At 38.7% G+C, this 21,280-nt stretch overlaps 1 protein-coding gene across 1 annotated transcript in view; it reads left to right on the top strand.

The window, feature by feature from the left end:
* Positions 1-21,280, top strand: part of LOC100934823 (wiskott-Aldrich syndrome protein family member 3-like) — a 76,439-nt gene that overhangs the window by 40,581 nt on the left and 14,578 nt on the right. The window contains 2 exon segments of the mRNA XM_031945146.1: positions 5,501-5,658; positions 8,902-9,036. Of these exon segments, the coding sequence (XP_031801006.1) occupies positions 5,526-5,658; positions 8,902-9,036 (268 nt within the window). The 5' untranslated portion in view covers positions 5,501-5,525.

The raw sequence follows: 21,280 nt of genomic DNA, 5'->3' as shown, positions 1-21,280 counted from the left end.
ACCAACATACTTTGTACCCAATTATGGTCAGGCCATCATCATGGTGTGTGTGTGTGTGTGTGTGTGTGTGTGTGTGTGTGTGTGATATGACTATGAAGAAAAACTGAGAACAGCAATTTGCTTTCTTATTATCACTTAAAGGATTTTTCTCCAACTTATTTTCCCCAGAGAATCCAATTAAGTCTTTGACCCATGATCCCAAAGCACTTACTACAAGTTTGGTCAAGAACTGATGCTAGGAGGAAAAGAGAAATCAGCTGTCCGTTAGCTGCTGGCCTTTCTAATATAATAAAACTTAGAATGTTGATGCTGAAAAACACATTGGTATATTCATCACCAAATAGACAGATAAAATCAGGACTTTGTTCTATATCTTGTCAATGTACCTTTCATGAAATATTGTATAGCTATCTATATTTTTGCCTCATTGTCCTATTATACTCTCAACTCCATGAAGATAGAAACTGTCATATCTAAACTTTATTTCTCCCAGTATTAGCACAGTGTTCTTTATATGATAAGTGTTGGTCAAATGAATCAGCTAAATATAGTAATAATATCTTATATAATATTACAAAAAGATGCTGGAGCTCTTGGGCAGCATTTCTGCAGCTCCTTATCCAAAGATGTCTGAAAGACGTCAGTATCAGTAGCAGCAGTAAAGACCAGAAAGGGATGTGGAGTCATCCTTGGGCTCAGTTATCCAAGAGTTTTAGAAAAAAGCCCCAAATCTCAAGACTGACAGGGGTGACCTGTAGCTTCATCTTGGAAGGGAAGCAGGGGAAGGAGACCTCCCTTTGGTGAGGGAGTCATTTGTTATCAGAATATAAAATTATAAGATGTTTGTGCTGGAAGGAACTAATCTAACTGCCTCATTTTACAGATTGCTGAGGCCCAGATTTGCCTGGGGCATTAGAAAGAGGGCAAAACTCACTAAAATCAGCTGTCAGTTTAGGGTCATCTGTTGGCTTGGCCATAGCGACTGACCGATTTTTTGAGAAGCGGGGCTGGCAAGAAGCAGCCCAGAGGTGACTGTGTCTGAGTTCTCTTGGCAACCCCTACCCAAAGCCACTGTGGTACCCAAGGCACCTTGCGTGTACTGGCTGGGTATAGCTAGGGGTCAGGGCACCTGCACCTTCTGCTTGTGAGGTCTGCCAAACTCGTGTTTTCCCTAATGCTTCTTGTAAGTGCCAGTATCCCTGGCTCTGTGATTCAGTTGAGCCATCATGTATTGAGCATGCACTCCGTGCCAAGAATTCTGTGCTAAACTCTGGGGGAGGGGAAAGGTTGAGATGGGATACAAAGGTTCAGATGCACATGGGATTCTTCCAAGAACACAAGCCAGCACTGAGGCTGAGTGCCACAGTGTTTCAGCTTACTGCAGTGCAGGTAATGGGAGTGATTGTGTGTGAAGAGAGACCGTGCACGATATATTAGAAAGATTGTTGGACTTCTTTTGCTTCTAGTCAAAGGCCCACTATTCTCTAACTGTGTGATCTTACACAAGCCATTCATTTCTCCCAGGAAGCCCTTTTCCTTGGCTACAAAATGGGGATGATACTTGCATCACAAGTGTGGTCATGGCAAGAGCCATTTGTAAATGATAAATGTGATTTTTTCTTATTCTGGCATCTCTCTGAGACTCAGTTTCCTGATTTTTAAAAAGGTATGTGATTAACTGCCTCATAGGTCACAAATATCAAATGTAATAATGGTTATGAAAAGGCTTTGTGGTTAACCATAAGTTGTCCAACATAAATGAATGTCTCACGGCTCACTTCTATGGGCTAATATTAATAATATCAAGTAACGGTGATGCAGAAGGTGCAATGATATAGTGCACCAGACTGGATCCCCTAGACTTACCTCTCCTTTTATCGTCTTCATTTCTACTCAAGCTATATTCATCCTCCTGGGCTTCTACCTTTCATACTTCAGAGTTCTCTTCTCACTCTATCCTCATATCTAACCATTTACCAAGTGTTCTCAGTGGTACTTCTAGGACCTGTCTTGCTTCCTTCCATCCTTTCCCGCCTTCCTCCTTCCATCCATCCCTACCTCCTTGCATTCATTCATCCATCCATCCCTCCCTCCCCTACACTCTGCCACCAGTCTAGACCTGGCTCTTATTATCACCTACTTGACCTAGTGAAGTAGGCTCCTATGAGAGCTCTGCTCTCTTCTGCTTTTAATCCATGTATATTGCTGGCAGAATGACCTTTTTTCAAGGACATTTCTAGTTCCATCACTCTTCTGCTCAGAAATATCAGTGGCTTCCTATTGCCTCTGAAGTACAACTCCAGCACTTCTATGTAGCCTTCTAGGACCTCCACCCTAGTGTTCCACTTTGCTTTTCCACATTTCAAATAGCTTCCTTCCATTCTTTTAAGGATTTGGCTAAACTGGATGACTCTGTCCCTCATCTTCCCCTTGTTCTCCCCAGCCTGTATGATTTTGCTCACATTTTTCTCCAGGCTTGTGACTATCTCCTTCCTCTTTTTTTTGCCCATCGATTCCTCCCTATCCTTTAAAGGTCAATTCAAATAGTGTCTCCTCCAGGAAATGTCTGACTACCCTGATTGGTAATGACGTTCCTTCTGGACTCCACTGGACACTTTATTTTGTGGTTCTGCAATATACTTATAATTTAGTGTTGTTACTCTTTAGTTGTTTAAGTCACATCTGACTCTCCGAAAGCCCATTTGGGGTTTTCTTGGCAAAGATAGATACTGGAGGGCTTTGCCATTTCCTCCTCTACATCATTTTACAGATGAGGAAACTGAGGCAAACAGGGTGATGTGACTTGTCCAGGATTACACAGCTAGAAAGTGCCTGAGGCTAGATTTGAACACAGGGAAACGAATTTTCCTGATGCCAGGCCTGGTGCTCTGTCCACTGCAGCACCGCTTAGCCGCCCTTATAATTTAGTAGTATGAACTGTGTGTCTTTTTGGTTTCATGTTTCCCTACTAGACTTTAGTAAGCTCCTCGAGGATAGAATCTGTGTATTATCTAAAAGAAGATTGACTCCATTCTTCCTGGTTGGTTTGCATTCCCTAAGCCCAGGATAGCTGAGTGACAAAGGGCAGCTTGGAAATTGTTAAGGAACATTTGGGGTAAAAGAAAGTAAGCCCCCTTAACATTAGAACCTTGCTGGACTGGAAATTTGAGGCAAATTCTAAGGATCTCCTTCCCCTGTGAGGATCCCTCCCCTCAACCTTCTTCTCCAGTACCAATGCAAGAAGAGGACAACTCTGTGGTCCAAGAAATGTGCTTCCCTGACAGCGTCTGGCATACGAGGAGGCGACTATCAGGTCTGGGGCTTGGTCCTCGTCACTGGTGGCTTCTATAGGAAACAGCACATTTTTAGAGATGGAAGAGACCTTAGCCCATTCAGGAGTGATGCCCTTGACAAGGAAGCTGAGACTGAGAGAAGAAATGATTTGCCCAGCATCTCACACAGAATTAGCAGAGCAAGGTCTAGAGCTGGTTTACATTCTCCAGGTGTCATCCTTGGGAGGTCTCTGTTTCCTTGTCTGTAAAAACAGAACACCAATCTGTAGCCCCTTGGGGCTGCGGTTTGAATATTTTAGGGAAGGAAGGAAAACTTCTTGACCCTCCCCCCCTTGGAGCAAGCAGTTCCTCCAGGAATCTGCCAGATGGGGGCATTCTGGGCTGCTGGGCCGAAGCCCCAATCAGCTCTTTCCCAATTAGGTCCTGTTCACATTCCTTGCTCCCTGGGCCCCCTTTTGAACTAATTACTGACCTGAGCAGCTATTGCTTCTGAGTTTTTCCATGGTAATGGGCTGCTTTTCTTCCATCCCCCAAAAGAAGGGACTCACGCCCACCAAAGCTTCACTACTTCTCAATAGGGCAGCTGCCAGCTTGCCCCACCTCTGCTGGGAGGTCCCTCAGGCTCCAATGTCTCTGGCAAATTCAAAGGCTGGCAGTGTTTTGTGGGGAGGGGGGGAAATGGGGTCTGGGAATCGGCCCCCCGGGACCTCTGTGAAGGTTTTTCTACCACTGCCATCCCTTTGAGCATACCGGAAACTCAGCAGGCTTGGATTCTTTAGCAGTGCCCACTGTTGCCTGCCAGCACCCGATGATAACAGTTAATGGAGTGCGTTTGGTGCTCGAGGCTACCAATGAACCACCACATATCTCTGCTGCTTTTCAAGCTAAGCATCCGGGCTCTTGCAACTGGTTGGACAATAAGCCAGTTCATCAGAGGAAAAAACTCATATGACATGTTTATATGGCTCTCACTCGGCTTGTTCATTCTCCCCACCCCCTTCCCTTGCCCCCAACTGTTTTTCTTTGAGGCAATAGAACAACACCATACTGGTACATTGACCAGGCTGCTCCTTTCTTGGGAATGAAACCAATGTTTTTTACATCTCCTTCCTCCTCACAGCAACTGGGGGAGACACCCAAGGGCACAGAGACCCTTAAGGCTTCCTTTCACAGATGGGCACACTGAGGCCCAGAGGAAAAAAAAGGGAAGGCTCTTTGTGGTGGGAAGTCAATGACGACATGGAGAAGGAGTCACAGTGTTCAGGTCCTTTTCCACATCAAGCTAAACCGGTGACTAGCTGGAGGACTAAAGGTTTATCTGGCCAACTGGGGGAGGGGGCTTTGCCATGAGGCACAGGGGTATTTGCCCTTAGGTTTGTCTTTTCTGGTCCAATCTGTCTGCCTTCCAGGCATTTCTGTGACTCCATCATGGAGTTTGGAGATTCACACAGAACTACATCCTGAAATTATAAGTACAATTCAGAATCATCAAAGTTCCTGTGGGGAGGTGCAGGGAAGGGCAGGTGGACCCCCCCCTAGTTAGTACTACTTGGCAGCCTAGAAGACCAGGCGGTAGAAGCAAGAAGGGAAGGAAAGGAGGCCAGTATGTCGTGAACTTCTTACGTTGGTCTGGCAGTCTGGATGATTATAGTTCTTGGGAAGAGAGTCTGAGAGAAATCCAGCACCCCTTCCCTTGATCTGGCAAGGCAACGATAAGGGTGCCCCCCCTTCCCCAACGAGAGAGAGGGAGCTGTGCCGGAGCTGTGCCACGTAACCAGCTCTGGAGAGGGAGGCAAACATTTTCCATTTGGTTTGCTGAGAACAGGCCATTGGCACGTGCAGGTGACTACATCTAACTGGAGAAGTCAATGGTGAAGGTTCTTGCCACTCACATTCTAAGTCCCTTGGCTGCTCACTGCCTCAGTTTTTCCACCTGTAAAATGAGAATCCAGATCCTTACATACCATGACCATATGAATGGTAAAGAGATCCCACAAAGCTAAGTGCTAAGGAAGCCCAAGAAGAATGACCTGGCGAATGGTACAGAAGGTAGCCCAAAGAGCTGTGGCTTAGGGAGCTGAATCCAACTTGGGCCCTTCAGCTTGGAGTTTCTGGCCCTCCTCTTAGGTCCCTGATGTACTTGGCTTGTTTTCAGTCCTGAGCTTAACTGTCCTTCTTCTCCTTTTCCACCCCACCCCTCCCTACAGGTGATACTGAAGGTAACTCAGGACAATGCCACTGGTCAAGAGGAACATTGAGCCCAGGCACTTGTGCCGAGGCGCCCTGCCTGATGGGGTCACCAGCGAGCTGGAATGTGTCACCAACAGCACCCTAGCTGCCATCATCAAGCAGCTGGGCAGCCTCAGTAAGTGGGCCAGGCTTTGAGGGCCTGGAGCCAGACCTTTCTGGATCAGAGGCATTCACCTTTTTCTTCTGATTTGGCCTCTTTGACCATTGGGGGTGGGCAGTAAAGTATCATAATGTCTAATGTTGAAGCTTCAGATTTGATCTATTCAAATCCATCATTTTGTAGGGGATACTGAGATCCAGAGAGGGGGACTGATGAAGTCCCTGCCTTTGGGGAGTCCATAGCCTACTAAGACAGATTGTTGAAGCTAGAAGGTGATCTCAAAGGATCATCTGATCAATTCCCCTCTCTTGGGACAAGTAGACAGCATATCTAGGCCATCTCAGAGTTTATTTATTGGTGGTTTTATCCCAAAAGATTTTACAGCCTCCTTTAGAAACATTGCCTCCTGCTGGTCAAAAGATTTTTCCTAAATATTTCCTGCCATGATGAGCCCACTCACTAATTTAAGCAAATTATTCTCTTGTCTTGATCCACAGAAGACTGTAAGATGGAGGGGGATCAAAGCCCAAGATTTCTAAGGTCCCTTCTAGTTCTTGTGTTTTGAAAGGTCTTAGTGAGCATCCTTGCTCTTAGGAAATGGCCTCTATGTGTTGAGGTGTTCGTGTTGCTTCAGTTTCTAATGAGGGGCGCTCTCATCAGCCACAAAGGGCAGGCTGGGGTTTAGGCAGAAGCCTCTTTCCCTGTTGAGACATTGTCTACAATAGTGGCAAAAGCCCCAGATTTGGAGGAAAGCTGAGCTGTGGTAGCAACAGGTAAATGACTTGCCCACTTCCCCAGGGTCCTGGAACGATGAAGTAAGGAACAATGCTCGCCCTCCCCGGCTTACAGAGTTGTTTTTAATTTTGTTTTGGGGAGAGTGCTTTTTAAATCTTTAACGGACACTTACTATTGGAACCCAAAGCCACTTGGAGCATTGGAGATGCTCTGTGATTTGAACTGCTTCCAGATGGCCCGAGGCTTGCCCTCAGTACCTGCTTTTCCCGTGTCCTTCTACCGGCCTCTCGGCCAGGTTTTTCAAAATGGACCTCTGAGGCCCTCAGCAGGAAATCAGTGGTAAATGAGCATATGCCCCTGAGCTCAGCTTACAATGCCTGAGGAGCCAGGGACAGGATGCAGTGTGGGCAGGAATGTGGCATGGCATGCTGGGAAGGGTCATCATAGCATGCCGTTATCTGGGTGGAGGAAACCCTAGGAAATTGCACCGGCACCACCCAGAAAGACCTGAGGATGCAGAATTTCAGTGCTGAGAGATCTTGGCACATGGCACACCAGCACTGGGAGGGGTTGAGGGTTCTTCTTAACTCCTGATTTTGCAGATAAGGCAATTGAGGCTCAGAGCTAGTCATGGTTTTGCCCAAAGGCAGCAGACAAGCTGCTCAGTAATAACGCTGGGGCTAGAACAAGGTCTCCCGATTCTCAGGTCTGTGTTCTTTTCTTCATATCACAGCCATCTCTCTCCACCACTTCAAAGGCCCAGAATTAACAGGCAAGAGGGATGAGGCTACAGGAAACAGCTGTTCCCAGTGGGAAGAGCATCTTCATGCAGAGACTGCCTCCTGTCCCCGAGAGGGCCCTAAAGTGGGTAGCTAGGACTGAGGCCTGGCAAACAGCAGTGGCAAAGCATAATGATGTACCTCGACTGGGAAAGCCTAGAGTCTTCACCTCGGGACAGAATTGCTTTGTGTCAGAGTGACGTACGGCACACGTGTTCTGCAGACTCCTTTGCTCCTTCCTGTTACCTTTCAGGACCCTTTGGCTCCAGGCAGACAGGGCGCTTTCGTTGGCAGCAGCCTTTGTCATGAGGGACAAAAGCTTAGTGTGGACCTAACCCCCCTGAGCTGGCAGAGACTTGGCCTGTCCCACTTTTCTCCCATATTGACATTTTAAAAAGAGGGCAGAACAGGGAGGGGGCCATTTTTAACTCACAGGAATGATCGTCTGAGGATAATGTTGTAGGTGGCCGCAGCAGCGCTTGTTTTGTGTGGAAGAATTCCCCCTCTGATTTGGGTCCCTCATATCATACCCAGAAGGCTGCTCTTGTTGGGACTTGGAGGCAGAGGAGGAGATGAACCTGGGGAGGTGCTGCCTGCCACTGAGCAGGTGGGAATTGCCCATCACAAGAGCACACAAGGGCCACAAGTGTGGCCTCTCGGATTCTCACTAGCTCCCAAAAGCTAGCTGAGTGTTAGAAAGGAGCTCCCAGGATGTAGAATCCACCCCCTAGCTGAACAGGATTCTACAACTTTAGGTTGCTTGTTTCAGACCTCCATTGATGGGGAGCTCACTACCTCCTGGGGTAACCCATTTTATTTTTAGACAGTTATAATTGTTAGGAAGGTGTTCCTTACACTAAACTGAAATCTGCCTCTCTGGGGCAGGCAGCACCATCCACATCTGACTAGCAAAGTTGGTGCTGCCCGATCTGCTCTGACCTTTGGGGTAGGGGTGGGCCACTACTATAGCATAGCAAGGAACCACTGGCCTCTCCAGCCACCTAGGCTGTCTATAGAAGAAATGTGGCAACACTGGTCTCAGACTGAGGGAGATGGCAGCCACTTCCCTGCCCCCCCGCCCCACTCTTATTATTAAGCAGCATTGTGGGACTTAGAGTCAACCAGTTTGGCCTCTGACCCACACACTGTACAGTCCGTCTCTGAGCCTCAGTCGTCTCATCTGTGAAACTATCCGGACTTTCATTGCACCTGGTAAGCCTCAGGGCCCTTCCAGACCTACACTTGTTCACCTGGCTTTGACCAACATCACCATGGACAAGTGACCCAGAATTATATCATAAGAGAATGGCTTGGGAGAAGTAGGGATGTTTAGGCTGGAACCTTCAAGAGAATATTTAGGGAGAGGACAAGGTGGCCGTCTTCAGGTATCTTGGGTAAGAGGGACTAGACTGTTGGATCCCAGAGGGCAAAAATGAGATCGTGGAGCTTGCAAAGAGGCAGATTTGGTTTGGAGTCAGATAAAACCTTCTTAGACAGCTCTCTGAATAGCAGAATGGAGGGACCCAGGAAACTGGGAGCAGAGTTCAAGCAGAGGCTGGAGGAGGATTTTTGTTCAGGTATGAGTTGGTTCAGATGATCCCAGAAATCCACTCAGCTTAGAGATTCCATCAATCAGCAACCTAAGGGAAGTTGGACGTGGGTTGGCTAAGGCCAATGGTTGGGTTAGGGCAAGTGTGGCGGGGAATCCCCTCAAATCTCTCTGTCCCTTTCCCTCCAATTCCAGGCAGACATGCAGAGGACATCTTTGGGGAGCTGTTCAATGAAGCCAACAGTTTCTACATGCGGATGAACTCGCTGCAGGAAAGGGTGGACCTCTTGGTGATTAAGGTCACACAGTTGGACTCCACCGTGGAGGAAGGTGGGTAGAGCAGGGTGAGCTGAGAGAACATCGCTCTTTCCCAGGGCAGAGCAAGAAGGCTTTTTCTCCTCCTTGCCAAGAGTACATCCAGATTTCTCAGGGGACGCCTTAGGCCTAGTGTTTGGTGGGGTCTTATGCCAGTCCTCTGGCACCAAGCCTGCAAGATGGGCATTATCATAATTTGCTTTGTCTCTGTGATTTGTTTACTCCTTCAAGGCTGGCCCCAGTTACGTACTTTTTTCAAATCAGTCTTCTTGAGGCCTTTTGTTTCTATCTTATGGTCACTTTTGGCCAAATCTCACTGCCATCCCAAGTTGGAATTCTTCTGTGTTACAGGGAAAAACAGTTCAGCAAAAACAGCTGATAACAGGGTTTTGACAGCACTCCGCCATCATGGTTCCAAGAGGAACTTGACATCCTCTCTCTTATTTTAAAAAAACAAATTTGTATTTTCATTCATCATGTACAGTATCTGTACATTTGAAAAATATTAACACAGAGATGTAAAATATATTTGTCTGCAAAATGCCAATGCTTTCTATGCACATGGACCCCTTGAAATAACTAATAACTACCCACACATGCATGTACACACACACACACACACACATATATATATATATACACACAACTTAGGGGTCCATAACCCCAAATCAATTAAAACGTGTGACTATAAAACTAGTCTGCTGTGGCGTAAAAGGCATCAAAGAAGAAATGGATGGCCAGGAAAGGCGTGGGAGCCGTCAGGTAATGAGAATGTGGACTGACAGATGGTTTAGCCCCCACACTCATCTGGTAGGCACTAAATATTAAAAGAAGAGGAGGCACACAGCGTGTGGGCAAGGTCCTCCAGGGAGGGGTTCGGGATAGTCATGGCTATGAATCAGGAGGCGGCAGAAGGAAGGTGAGGCTGGCTTGTAGTCTTTTGGTATCCCTGGCTGGAGCCAGTTATCAGATTTAATTAGCAAGCATTTATGAAGCACCTACTGTGTGCTGGGTACAGTGAGATTCTGGAGTGATGGAAGTATTGAAATGTAAGAACAGGATTTTAGAGTTGGAAAGAGACCTCTGAGTTTATACAGTTCGATCTCTGCTCCCCCCCTCACTTCATGCATGTAGAAACTGAAGCTCTTGGAGGTAAAATGGCCTACTGGGGGTTACTTGAATAGTAAAAAGACAGAGAATTTAAATTGTTTTTTCTTCTTAATGACTCCCTTTATAATATATATACTATATATCATATATTATTATTATTTAAAGTGCCTTTACAATATATGTCACATATAATAATATAACAACCTCTTTATATAATGGCATATATATCAATATATTCTTATAACAACCCCCTTTATGATGTCATATATGACAATATATTATTATAACAACCCACTTTATAATATATGTGTCATGCATAACAATATATTATTATAGCAATTCCCTTTACATTTGTCATATAAAGCAGCATATTATAATAACAACCTCCTTTACAATATACGTGTCATATATAACACTATATTATAATAACCCCTTTTATGATAAATGTTATATATCAAAATGTTATTATAAATGTTATTATAACAACTTCCTTTATAATATATATGTCATATATATCATGCATTACTATTATTAAAAATCCCTTTGTAATATGTCACAAATAACTGTATTATATTAACCTCCTTTACTGTATCATATATAACAATACATTATTATAACAACCTCCTTTCTAATGCGTATGTAATATAAAAATATATTATTATAACAATCCTCTGTATAATACATATACATAATATATAACCATAATATTATTAAAACCCCCTTTATAACATATATGTCACATATAGCAATATATTATTATTAAAAACCCCTTTATAATATATTGTGATATATAACAATATATTATAACAGCCCCCTATGTCATGTATAACAATATATAATTATAACATCTTTTAATGTATATGTCATATATAGCAATATATTATTAATATTAAAAACCCTTTTTAATATATGTTACATATAAAAATATATTTTTATAAACCCCCTTTACAATATTTATGTCATATAAAACAGTATGTTACTATAACAACCTCCATTATAATGTATACATCACATATTACAATATATTATTATTTAAACTCCTCTTATAATATATATGTCCCATAGGATAATATATTATTATAACAACTCACTTTATTATAGGTGTCCCATATACCAATATATTCTTATAACACTACTATTGGTAATATGTATGTTACATGAAAAAATATATTATTACAAAACTTTATAATGCTTATGTCATATTTAAGAACATATTTTTATTAAAAACTCCTTTGTAATATATGTGTCACATATAACAATGTATTACTATAACTACCCCCTTGACAATATTTGTGTTATATAAAAGAGTATATTATTATAGCAACCTCCTTTATAATTGTTATGTCTCATATAACAATATGTTATTTTTAAAGCCTTTATAATGTGTCACATGTGACAGTATATTATTATAACAACTACAATTATATGTCATATATAATGATATTGTTATGCCAACCCTATTTACTATATATGTAACATACAACCAATTATTATTATTATTAAAAACCCCTTTCTAATATATATATGTCACACATAACAATATATTATTGTAACAACCCCGTTTCCAATATTTGTCATATAAAACTATATATTATTATAACTATCTCCTTTTTAATGTCTATGGCAAATAAAATTACATTATTATTTAAAAGTCTTTTATAATATATGTCACAAATATATTATTATAATAACTCACTTGACAATATTTATGTCATATAAAATAGTGTATTATTATGACAACTTCCTTTATAATATGTCCTGTTTTTATTAAAAGCACATTTATAATAATATGTCACGTATAACAGTATATTATTATAGTGAGCCACTTTAGAATATGTATGTTATATATAACAATACATTAGTATATCAACCTACTTTATAATGTCACATATCAATTTAACATAACAAGCCTCTTTATTATATATATGCTATTTATAACACTTCCTTTACAATATTTTTGTCATATAAAACAGTATATTCTTATAACAATCCCCTTTATGATATATGTATAATAGAAAAATATAACAACTTCCTTTACAATATTTGTCATGTAAAACATTACAATAACAATATAACATGTTATAACGAACCACTTTATATGTCGTATAAAAATATATCATAAGAACTCCTTTATAACGTATGTCATCCTTATATTATTATTATTATTATCAAAACCCTTTTTAGTATATATGTCATATATAACAATATATTATTTTAATAACCCCCTTTATGGTATATCATATATAACAATATATTATAACAATCTACTTCATAATATATGTGTCATATAAGAATATATTATTAGAACAACCCCCTTGATAATGTATAGGTAAGAAATAATAATATATTATTATAACAACCATCATTATAGTACATATGTTATATATAACAAAATATTATTAGTATTAAAAACCCCTTTGTAATATGTTATATATTAGCAATATATTTTATAATAACCCTCTTTACAATATGTATGTAATATAAAACAGTATATTATTAGTTAACAATCTCTTTCATAATGTATCATATATGACAATATATTATTATTTAAAACCCCTTTGTAATATGTATTACATATAGCAATATATTTTCATAATATCCCACTTTTTCATATTTATGACATAAATATCAATATTATTATATAAACCCTTTATAATATATATGTCATATATAACAATATTGTCATTACAACCCCCTTATAATATGTCTTACATAGCAGTATATTATTATAATAACCCCCTTTACAAAATGTCATATAAAACAGCATATTAAAACAAGCTCCTTTATAATGTATATATCATATATAACTATATGATTATTATTTAAAAAAGCCCTTTATGATATATGTCTGGTATAACAATACATTATTCCAACAACCCCCTTGACAATATTTATGTCATATAAAACAGTATATTGTTATAACAACCTCCTTTATGGTGTATTTCATATATAACAATATATTATTATTATTAAAAACCTCTTTCTCAGATATGTATCACATATAGCATTATATTATTATAACAACCTCGTTTACATTATGTCATATGGAACAATATATTATTATAAATACCCATTTCGTAATATGTTTCATATATAATAATATATTATTATTAAAAACCACTTTATATGTATATGTCAATATTACAATATATTATTGTAAAACCCCCCTTTACCATATTTATATCATATAAAACAGTATATTATTATAACAGCATCCTTTATAATGTAGGTCATATATATCAATAAATTATTATTTAAAACACCTTTATAATATGTGTCACATATGACAGCATATTATCATAACTCACTTTATAATATGTAGGTCATATATAACAAAACATTAATATAACAGCTTTTTAATATATGCCTTATATAACAATATGTTATTACAGTGCTTTTTTGTGATGTCTTATATAGCAATACATTATTATAATAATTCACTTTATAATATGTCATACATAAAAAAATTTTATTATAACAATCTCCTTTACAATGTATGTGTAATATATAACAATATGTTATTATAATAACATCCTTTTTGAGTAATATATGTTATACATAACAATACGTTATTATAACAACCTCATTGTTAATGTGTATATCATATAAAAGAGTGTATTATTATTATTAAAAACCCATTTGTAATATATATGTCACATATAACTATATATTATTATAATAACTCCTTACAGTATGCCATCTATAAGAATATATTATCATAACAACCCACTTCGTAATATTTGTGTCATATATAACAGTCCCCTTTACACCATTATGTCATATAAAACAGTATATTGTTATAATAACCCCTTTACAATCTATGTCATATATCACAATATGTCATTATTATAAACCCATGTATGACTAATATGTTATATATAATGTTATCATAACAACCTCCTTTTTAATGTATATATCATATGTAACAATTTTCATCATCATTAGAAACCTGTTTTGTTATAATATACATGTTATACATAACCATGTATTATTCTAACAGCCCCCTTTATGTTATGTCATATATAACAATATATTATAACAACCTCCTTTATACTGTATATGTAATAGAGCTATATAGTATTATAACAACCCCCATATGATCTATTTGTGATATAGAAGAATTATTAATAATTAGTTATTATTTTATAATGTATATGTCTATATAACAACATATTATTACAACAACCCTCTTTGCCATATTTGTCATATATAATGATGTTGTTATAACAACCTCTTAATAATGTCATACATAAAAATATGTTATTGTAACAAACTTCTTTATAATTTGTCACATATAGAAATATATTATTATTAAGACCCCCTTTTAATATATACATCGCACATAACAATATATTATTATAACAATGCCCTTTTCTATATCATATTTAACAATGTATTATTATGACTATCCACTTAATAATAATATGTCATATATTACAATATATTATTATATCAATCCACTTTACAATATTTGTGTCATATACAACAGTATATTATTTGAACCACCCCCTTTATGGTATGTCATATATAACAATATATTATTCTAACAACTCCTTTACAATATTTATGCCACCTAAAAGAATATATTATTATTACACCCTTTATGATATGTATATCATGTAAAACAAGATATCATTATTACAACCCCCTTTATAACATATGTCATATATACCAATATAATTTTATAACATCCTACTTTATTATAAATGTGTCATATATAACTACATATTATTATAAGAACCTCCTTTATAATATTTACATCCTGTGTAAAAATATGTTATTATTTAAAACCACTTTGTAATATATGTGCCACATGTAATGATATAGCAATACCCTTTATGATGTCATATGTAACAAGATGTTATTATAATAACCTACTTTATAATATATCTGTCACATATAATAATATATTATTATAACATCTCCCTTTAAAATGTTTTATATGACAGTATATTATTATAACATTCCCCTTTAAGGTAAATGTACCTCATATTTAACAGTATATTATTATAAAAACCTCCTTTATAATGTATATGTAATATAAAACTGTATTATTGTTTTAAAAACCCTTTCTAATATATATGTAACATATAGCAATATATTATTACAACCTACTTTATCATATATGTGTCATATATAACCCCCCCTTTATGATATATAGTCTTATTTAACAAAATATTGCTAAACTACTCTTCTTTACAATATTTATGTCAAATAAAATGGTATATTATTATAACAACCTGTTTTATAATATCTGCCATATATAACAATATATTATTATTTTAAAAAAACTTTCTATAATAAATATCGTATAACAATATATTAGTATGACAACCATCTTACCATATATACATGTGTGTATGTATGTGTATATATATATATATGTGTGTATATATACACAATATATATATTTTATAACAACTGCCTTTATAATGTATATGTCAAATAACACTATGTTGTTCTAACAAACACATTTATAATACATAGGTCATATATAACTATATTTTGTAACAACTCACTCTATAATACCTTCGTCATATATAACAAAATATTATAACAACCCCCTTTACAATTTTTATGCCATATAAAAGAGTATATTATTGTAAACCCCCCCTTTGTGATATATGTCACATATAACAATATATTATTATAACTACTCCCTTTCTCATATTTGTCATATAAACCCATATCTTATCATACCAGTCTCCTTTATAACATCTATGTCAAATGTAACAACAACAACATTTTATTATTATTATTAAAAACCCTTTATAACATATGTCACATATAACAGTATATTATTATAACATCCCACTTTATAATATGCATGTCATATATAACAATATATTATTATAGCGATTCCCTTTACATCATTTGTGTTATATAAAACATTATAGTATTATAACAATTCCCTTTACAACAGATTTATCATATATAACAATAGATTATAACACCCCCCTTTACAATTAATGTTGTCTATAACAATATGTTATTATAATAACCTTTTATGATTAATATATGTTATATATAACAATATGTTATAACAACATCCTTGTTAATATGTCATATAAAACAGTGTATTATTATTATTATTATTATTATTATTATTATTATTATTAAAAATCCACTTGTAGTACATCACATATAACCACATTATTATAACAGCCCCTTACATTATGTCATATATGACAATATATTTTTATAACATTTGTGTCATATATAACAGTATCTTATTGTATCAGTTCCCTTTACATCATTATGTCATATAAAACAGTATATTGTTATAACAACCCCTTTACAATATGTGTCCTATATAACAATATATTATATAACAATCCCCTTTATGATGAATATATGTTATATATAACAATATGTTATCATAACAACCTTCTTTGTAATGTGTATGTCATATATATGTATTATTATTAAAAACCCACTTGTTATATGTCACATATAACCATATGATATATATGTAATATATAACAGTATATTATTACTATGAAAAACCCCTCTATAATATATATTACACATAATCATATATAATTATAACAACCCCTTTACAATATATCATACATAACTATATTATTATAACAACCCACCTTTAATATATGTCATGTATAACAATATATTATTTTTAATTTCCTTTACAAATATTTGTTATATAAAACAGTATCATCTTATAACATCTTTTATAATGTCTATAGGTTATCATTAAAACCTCACATATATACATATATATATATAAATAAAATAACCTATAATTATGTTATAACAAATACCTCTGTAATGCATATATCTTATGTTACAATATGTTATTATAACAACCCTCTTTTCCCCTTAGAAGATGCTTGTACGGTTAAATGTGTCTTGACCCTCACATAGACTCCCGAGCTGCACAATGAGGGTGCTTTGGGAATCCTCTTCCCACCACAGCTCCAAGTCCATTGGCTGTGTCTGAAAATGTCTACCTCATTCTGTCTCAGCTGTGCTGTGAGACAGGAGTTGACACCTCCACCATGCTTCTCTTTCTGAGGGCCTTGCTTAAAATTCGGAGTCTGTTCTCACTGGACATTGGTCTGCTGCCATTTGTAAATAGAACACATTCTAAATCCAGCTGGATCGCACGTGGGACAGAACTTCCCCGTTATGATTTGCCCACTCTCCCCATCCCCCAAAACCCCTGACAACAAAGTCTTGGCAAAGGCCTTATACACTGAAGGTACATATTTCCCTCCCAAACACACATGTATTCTGATAGGTCCACATGTTATCTCCCATACACTCATTCCCAATATACTTTAATACACGTGTGTACACAGGTGCAGCACACAGAGACGGGGATGTGGAACATCCTCGCTCACATAGGTGTCCTATCACAATTCTAGGTAATGCAGTGCCTGGACTCGGGAAGACTTGAGTTAATCTTTAGCCTAAGATACTTCCTAGCTTGTGACCCTGCTCAAGTTATTCAACCTCAACCTCTATCTGCCCCAGTTTCCCCATCTGTAAAATGAGGATAGCAATAGCATCTACCTGCCAGCTTGTTGCAAGAGTAAAATGAGATATTTCTTGAGCAGTGGTATCCAACTCACTATACATTTGCCTCTTAAATATTGCCTCTTAAAAAAACATATTAACATTATCTGTGTTCTATTGTATTTTTATTTTTTGTCAAATATTTCCCAGTTACATCTGAATTTGCATCTGACACTTGGGAAGGCTGTGTATGACATACATCTTGTAAAGGTGGTTGTTATAGAATATATTGTTATAGGTGAATATATTATAAAGGGGTTTTTAATCATATCTGTTATATATGATACATATTACAAAGAGGGTCATTATGAAGAAAAGAAAAAAAAAACCTCCAAGTGTTATATAAATGCTAGCTACTATTATTACACAGACACAGGCTTAGAAATAGCTTCTAGATACCTAGTGATGGGCCCTGGGGTGTATGTTTGCCCAGCATGTGGTTTCTTCATTGGCCCACTGATTCTTTCCCCTGAAAAAAGCTAGCTGCTCTAACAGTGGGGGTCCCCTTGGCTTAATTACCTAGAAGATGCTGGGCAGCAGCATCCAGGTGCACACACTCCAGAGGAGTGATCCCTTTACACTAGGCTGTTTCGCATCCGCTGAGTTGTATATAAGACTTTGGAGGCCTTCTGGTTAGAAGATCCAACATAAAGAATGATGATCATTACATTTCTCTGTCTCCTCCCCCCCACCCATAGTGATTAGGGCATATGGCCTGCTGGGCTAGAGGCTGGAGAAGGGAACCTGCCCCAGCTATCCTTTCCTCGTGGGGGCAGAATGTTCCCTGGCTCTGCCCCTGGCCCCGCTTGTCAGCTACAGGTTGTCCTCTCCTGCCTGGTAAACTCCCTGGGCCCAGCCAGAACAGAGGTACGGAGCAAGATTCTCTTTCCAGAAACGGTTCCCTATATTGCTCGATGGGTATATTCACCCCCTGGCATCAGTGTGGCTTTGCATGAAACTAATCCGGAACTGCCTTTGGGCCAGTCACTTCATTTCCCTTGAGTGTCAGTTTCTTCACCTGTGAATAAAGGCTCTCTATGACTTCTGAGGTGCCTTCAAGCTTTGAGATGCTAGGATTAGATGTTCTCACAGGTCTCTTTCCATTCGGATGATTTGCAGTCAGAGCCGTTCTGCCTCCGAAATCCTGTGCTATGTTCTTCTGATCTCTGCCCACGGAGCATATCTCTGCTTGGGCCATTTGCCTAGGGCCTCAAGGAAATCAGGCATAGGGCCTATACACTGAAAGCCAGCCTCAGGCTTTTCTTTCTGGTTGCTTTCTGGTTCCTGTAGGATAGCTGCACTTGGGCTGGAACTTGTATGTGTGCTGGAGGCAGACCCTGGGCTTCCCTGAGCTGGTCGTGGAGCATCATGGGTGGGAGCAGTGAGCATTATGTGGTGGGAGTGGGTTTCTGGTGACTTTTGACAATGACTCAGAATTTGTTTGTTTGTTTTTTTTTGTTTTGTTTTGTTTTATTTTGTTTTGTTTGTAATGATTGAAGACATTGGTGAGTAGCAGCTACTCGGTTACTTCAAGTTTGCCATCTAGTGGCCATTGATGGAGCAAATAGCTTAGGGAGGGGGTGATACAAATAAAATAATGCCTTTTTCGAAATGAGTGTAGCTTTAAAAGTACAGTTTATAGGTCTGCAGGAGAACCCCCATATTACTACCAAGAATGAAGGCTAAGGTCAGGATGTTCATGAGACTTTCTGTGGTCTGCTGGGAAAAGATCCTCATGTCCTGGCACAAGAACAGGAAGGGATCTCCGAGGTCATCACATTTATCTCCCTTCAGTTTACATAGGAGGAAAGTGGAGCCCCAGTGTGGGGAAGCATGACTTCTCCAAGGTGATTCAGGAAGTAAATGGCCCAAGTGGGATTCACCCCCACTGTGTCCTAACTCTTTGCCTTGTAATTAGCTCTCTTCAGTCTGCCACTTACCAGCTGTGGGACCTGGAGCAATGCATTTCATATCTCTGCTTCTTGGCTTCCTCATCTGTAAAATAGGGAATAAGTGTGTATTCTCTGCCTTCCTGGTGTGAATAATAAATAGCTGTAGCAGCCTTAAAATTCTCTAGAAATGATATGTTTGAGAATCATCAGCATCCCTTCATGTGTCCTCCAGGAGCTGGCCCCTTCATTCATGCACCCTTCTCCCAAACCTTCAACTTCTCCCTGTCTCCTAACTCCTTCCCTGCTGCCTATAAATCTGCTTGGCTCTCTGCCTTACTCACAAAGCTTTCCCCCAAATCGTTTGTCTACATGTCTCTTCCCTTTCATAACCAGATTCCTAGAAAAAAATTACTTGTTACCTTGCTCACCTCCTGTTCCTCACGCCCTTGAAATCCAGCTCCCGGACTCACTGCTTGGCTGAAGCTGCTCTTTCCTCTTACCATCAGCCTTTTCTTGAGCCTTTTCCTTCTTGTTCCTGTAGATTTGGCACCATGGAGCACTGCTTCTTCCTCAATGCTCTCCCATACCGGGGACTGCCAGGTGTACACAGCTGGCATCCGTTTTCCTCCCAGCCTCCATCCCCGCATCTCTGGCTGTCTGCTTGATATCTCCCTCCATATATATCCCATCGGTATCTCTCCTTACCAGTTCCTCTTTCACATGGCCACCAGTTTGAGATTTCAGCAGCTCAAAGGTGACCAAGTCACTCTGCTACTCAAGAAGTGTTCTGAGGAGAAAATACAAATTCCTCCCCCTAGCATTTCAAGTCACTTCTTACAATCTGGTGCTAACCTGTCTTTCCGGTCACCCTAAAACTGGCTTGCTTGCTGTTCCCTATCTCCCAGCTCTGTGACTTTGCCCAGGTTGTCCCCTGTTCCTGAAACATTCCCCTTCCTCACCTTCACCTTTTGGAGTCCCTTGATCCTTACAAGTCACAGCTTGGGCCATCTCCTTCACAAAGCCTTTTCTGATCTCACCAGTTGTTAGTACTCTCCCTTCTTATAATGCAAGGTGATCTTCCTGAGACAATTGTGGTAGAAATGGTTCCGTTTCCCGGCATGGCACTGCTAGACTGTCCAGGTTTCAAAGGCATATGAAAATGAGGTTGGCACAGTGGCTCTGCAGATGTTTAGTTTGGTAGTGAATCTAATATGTCTTCTCTCCCCCCCCTTTCCTTTGAAGGCTCCCAGATACTGATTTAGCTCAGGCAATGCATGTCAACTGCACCTGGGTAAGGTATTGGCTACCGTGATCCTTTCTCAAGCTGGACTGCCAAGTATTGAGACTGTACTACAGACAACGCAACTTTGATGGGCTGCCCGTGCATGTTGTTTGCCTTACGCTTGCCTAAAAGGCTATTTTACAGAGAACTCATACAAAGCCAATGCTCACCTGGAGGTCAGAAGAAGTGGTAGAAGGACACGTTCAAGGTCTCTCTGAGGAACTCTAGCATATGTAATTGTGTGGGTAGAGAGTAAGATTTGAACTCTGTCGATGGTGTATGCAGGCAGTTTCTACCAGGGATTTAGTGAGTCTTTCTTTGATCCCAAGAACCTCTTGGAGGTTCTTTGATAAGAAAAACCCAGGGAAAGAAGAGAGCTTGTCCCCATTCTGCACAGGCCTTTAGACTGTGCAGATACACATTACCTCATTTACAGGTT

This window comes from Sarcophilus harrisii, chromosome X (genome assembly GCF_902635505.1).
Source record: "Sarcophilus harrisii chromosome X, mSarHar1.11, whole genome shotgun sequence".
Lineage (NCBI taxonomy): Eukaryota > Metazoa > Chordata > Mammalia > Dasyuromorphia > Dasyuridae > Sarcophilus > Sarcophilus harrisii.
The sequence above is the reverse complement of the archived record's forward strand: the minus strand, read 5'-3'. Positions and strand labels throughout refer to the sequence as shown.